Here is a 4,574-nt window from a genome sequence, read left to right as displayed (position 1 = left end):
GCGCTGGGCTGGGCTCTCCTGGCAAGTTTCGAAACTTTCAGACAGCCGTTGGAATTTCCTTCTGTGGCTGGCCTAGGGTTGGCCCATTGGAGAGCCTTTGATTGCTGGGGAAAGCGAGCTAAGATGAGAAATCGTTTCTTGGTGGTGTTTGGTTGGCTTTTCGGCTTGTTTTAGCAGGTTTTGCTTTTCCATCGGTTCGTTTTAGGAACGTTAGCATGCATTGTTAGTGGAGTTGGTGCTGAGGAGCAAAAAATAACTGCGTCTGGAGCGTCAATTGCTGCTCACAGTTCTGAATTTTGGATTGACAAATTAACTGTGTTTTTTGCGAAATCTTGTTGGATTTTTTTCGATCCCAATTTGATGCGGTGCTATGGAGAGAAGAAAACTGTATTTTTCCTTCTTCGGAGCAGAGCAGAGCAGAGCAGAGCAGAATTACCGACAGACTCCGTGCTCTGTGCAATGAAACATGGTCAAGATTGGGTCAAGCTAAGCTTCAAATCCGCGTCGTAAATCCGAAAAATCAGTTTCTCCGGGTCGCGCAGCGGGTGAGTTGACTCTCGCCAACAAAGTGCTCGAAGCTTGAAAATCCATCGCGTTGTTTTCCATGGCTTTTCCATCATCGCTGCTTGGCTCCCATGCGCCAAAGTTTAAAAAAAAACAATCGATCCTCGTTCGCAGCAAGTAGCAGCAACCAGCAACCAGCAACCAGCAATCACCAGCAAGCAGCAGCTTGCTTTTTAACTCTATCTGCGAGTCTGCGACCCATTGGGTCCCAAATGGCCCGCGCACTGCAGCCAGCAGGGCACGTCAAGCTTGTCAAGCAAGACCCAACCAAGCCCACCCACGGAGGGGCCACGGCTTCAGCTACCTCGAACTGTGCAGTGACGCAGCAGGTCGTTCCACAGCTCCGCAAGGAGTATATCTACTTTCCTACATGAACCGACGTACTAACCAGGTAAGTTAAAGCAGAGAAGGGAAAAACGACGAACGAGGGAAAAGGAAAACTACCCAGTAGTAGGCGAACGACGGCAGTACATTGCGTCCGTCCATCCTTCAAAAGAATTTTTTTTTTTTTTTGTTTCAATTGACAATACTCCCTTCGTTTTCTTTTTCTTCACACACAAGTTCAAATTCAAAAAAGTTTCAACAACCGAGGACCCCAAGCTTATCTCCCCATCGTTTCACTATCGTCAATCATCCACAACCCAGGAGGAGGGGAGTGGGGATGTCGATGTCTGTCTTGTGTTTGGGTGAGAGAAGTCTCGTCCCTCTCCCCTCCCCTCATCGCGGCTAGGCTAGTTGAAACCTGGGCGTCAGCACCACAGGCACCGCAGACACAGGAAGCAACCTCCACCCCCTCCCAAAGGTCTCAGCCCCAGGTACCATCGGGCCATTTTTGACCACCATGGATGAACTTCCCCCAATACAGTAGCTACATCGTTGGCTGGCACGATTTTCAACGCTGCGGAATTCAAGGGAAAATCAGGAGGAGTGGGATAGTTGCTGGAGGAAATTGAAGTGGCAGAAACCAGGGCGTTTTTCTTTTTTGTTTTTGTTTTTGTTTCCTTTCTCCGTTGTCGATCAGGGGGATTTGTGGAAAAGCACAGTCTACGTCTAACTTATAATATGTCTCCCCCCACACCATTTTCTGTCTTCTGCAGAAAGGATCAGGGAGGAAGACGAGTTATTGGCTTAGTTATTGGTTTACTGATTTATGGATTCGTTTTGTCACAAGATTTCTTGCCGTCCCTAAGCGGGAGCGGAATGGGTTTTTTTTTGGGAAGGTAGATCGGGATAGATGATGGACAATTCTTCGTTTTTCCATTTTTAGCTTTTTGGGTGGGCGGGTCGGGTTCGGCAGTTTTCGTAGACGAGTTTTCAGAAGAGACATGGAAGGGAAAGGAGAGATATAAAAAAAGAAAAGAAAGGAAAAGAAATACACTGCACAAAAACCAGCTGAAAGGGAAAATGTCAAGAGGAAAAACAAAAGCTCCTTTCTTATTTCTTTTTTCCTTTTCCTTTCCCTGAGGAGTGTGGCTGAAGCTGGGAGGATTTTTCAGATCTGCTGCTGCTGCTTTCTGCAGCTCCAAACATCATCATGCTTCTTCTGCTGTTCCTCTTTTTCTTTGAATATTAGTTTATTTAACCATTTGGCCAATTCCAGACATGTAGAAGCACCGAAGCAGCTAATTGATTAGGGAAGTGGAGAACAAAAAGTATAGTCAGTTTGAATGAATGAATGAATGAATGAAGATGTGTGAAGATATGTTACAATTCTCCACCCTTCCCTCTCCCCCGGTACGTATGTACTGTATGTACTGTAAATCGTAGCCATATAGATACCGACAGATCGGCCGTGAGAGATCAAGAGATGCACGCTCTCTCGCCTCCTGTGTAACGCTGGAGGTCTTGGGACAGACATACTTCTACTACACTACACATAACACCCTCGCCGTCTCATTATCGCTGGTTGATCGTAAACGCACCGTGGGCCGATATGACGAGGGTCGCGGGTGGAGTCGTAGGAGTCTGATGGAAGTTTGGAAGCTTGGAAGCTTGGTATGGATGGCGTGATCTGCCGAAGCATGGATGAAGAACGGATGGAAGAGCAGAACAGACATGGAAATCCTGTTGGTTTCCTCGCATCTTGGCTTGTGTTTGGTAATTGATTGAGCTGGTTCCTGGTTCCTGGTTTGTGTTGTATTAGAGTTTACCGGAGAGATACGCGACGGTTTTACCAAGCAAGCTTCCTTTTTTTGCAATGGCCAGTTTTGTGTATTGTTAGGGGGTTTGGTTCTAGTGTGTTTTGAGCTCAATAGCTAGGAGGATAGAGAGATATCAACAGATATGACGATGCATTGCGATTGGGACCGTCGGGAATATGCATGCATGGCTGCTGTAGAATATTTCCCATGAGAGACCCGAGCTGTGTAACCCGACTCAGGCACCGAACATCGTCTCCTGTCCCATGTATTGATTGATTGGCTGCTCATTTTTGCAAAAGAGCATCCATCTCCCGCCGGAAGAAACAAAACCAGAAGCGTGGGACGCGACGATTGCGTTCCAGGCCTGCTCTTGGCGAGGGCTTCTTGAAACTGCAAAAAACACGATCCAAGCCAGGTACGAACGGTACGATACCGGGGATGACTTGACTACTGACTGATGTACTGCAGCCCTTACTCCCTCCTTGCCGCGTCCTGCTCCTGGCCCCGAGCAGCGTCGGTCGTGCTCGCCTGGGCTGGGCTCTGCTGCAGCCATCCACCGCCCACAGGGCCGCTGTTGCTGGCTCCCTTCGCCCTTGGTTCGTTCCGCACCCATTCGTTCTCTGTTCATATATACATACATACATCCCGCCGCCGCCCACGACGACGACGACGACAACGACGATGGATGCTTTTTTGCTCTTCCTGCGTATGCAGTAGTACTCCCCCCCTCTTCCTCCCCCTCCCCACCTCCCTCTGCTGCACACACTCGTTCTTCTTCTGCTTCCAATTTTCCTCAATGGCTTCTGGTCCCTGTTCTTGGTCTCCTCATCCAGCTCCTGCTGCTGCTGCTGCTACTGCCCAGTTGCTTCTCCTGTAACTCGATTTTCAAGCTTCAAGCCCCCAGCTTCTTTTCTTCCCTGTCACGGAAACCATTTCATGGGGATGCTATATAAGGTAACCTTGCCCTGCTTCATACAGAGGGGACATCAGGATATAAAGATAAAAATACTAAGGCAAATAATACAGAGAGCCCAGCTTGTTCGAGGGATGAGAAAATAGCTTCTTCTTATTCACCAGTCACCATTGATTATTCGTGATTATTCTTCTGCTCTCTGCCCGTCTCGCTGGCTGACTGACCTGACTATCCACGACGATCGTCCTCTCCCTGCCGTCTCACTCGCTTTGCACGTGCTCCTGCGCTTTTCCTTCTCGCCCTCCCGCCTCTCTCTCCCTTCTGCTCCTTGTCTTCTCCTTGTCTTCTCCTCTCACCCCTGCTCACTCACGCTGACATCCCTCGCTTTCTTCTCTCCTCTCTCTCAGACGCCACTCATTCCTTTGTTGTTTCTTTTCTCTGCTGTCATACACATACACATACACCTACGCATACGCATACGCATACACGCTCTCTCTCTTGCTTGAATATCCTCTCCTCAAAAAATTCACCTCAATTGGATTACTGCCAGCCCTAATTCTCCGCTCGTTCAACGTGGTATCTCCTCGTGGTCCCCCAGATAGATATATTGGTCCCGTTTTCAAGGGTGCCCTGGCTATATCTCACTCCCTGGTTCCCGTCTTCCTGTTGACAAGGAGACAACTAAATGAAAACGGCACCCTTCCATATATACCTCCATCGCGCTCGCCACACCCCCCCCTCCCCCCTCCCCTCCTATTTTCCTAGTCGAATGCCCAGAGTGGTCCCATCCACACGCTGCTTCTAGCTCGCTCTTGACTCCTCCCGCGTGTCATGTTTGGCTCTGGTATCCAGCCTCAAGCAACATCGACATCAACAACGGACTCACGACAAGAATACGGACGACATTAATCAAAACAGTTTTCCGTCTTCGCCAATCTCCTCTTCTTCCTTTCCGA

The 4,574-nt window shown here is 48.8% G+C and overlaps 1 protein-coding gene across 1 annotated transcript; it reads right to left on the bottom strand.

The window, feature by feature from the left end:
• Positions 1 to 2,940: 2,940 nt before the first annotated feature.
• On the bottom strand, positions 2,941 to 3,318 carry HCBG_02135 (uncharacterized protein; the record flags this gene model as incomplete). The annotated part of the gene is made up of 1 exon (XM_045429184.1): positions 2,941 to 3,318. One exon carries the CDS (start codon positions 3,316 to 3,318, stop codon positions 2,941 to 2,943), a length of 378 nt encoding a protein of 125 aa, XP_045290970.1.
• Between the last annotated feature and the right edge of the window lie 1,256 nt (positions 3,319 to 4,574).

The sequence above is a fragment of the Histoplasma capsulatum genome (genome assembly GCF_000150115.1).
Source record: "Histoplasma capsulatum G186AR genomic scaffold supercont2.2, whole genome shotgun sequence".
NCBI lineage: Eukaryota > Fungi > Ascomycota > Eurotiomycetes > Onygenales > Ajellomycetaceae > Histoplasma > Histoplasma capsulatum.
The sequence above is the reverse complement of the archived record's forward strand: the minus strand, read 5'-3'. Positions and strand labels throughout refer to the sequence as shown.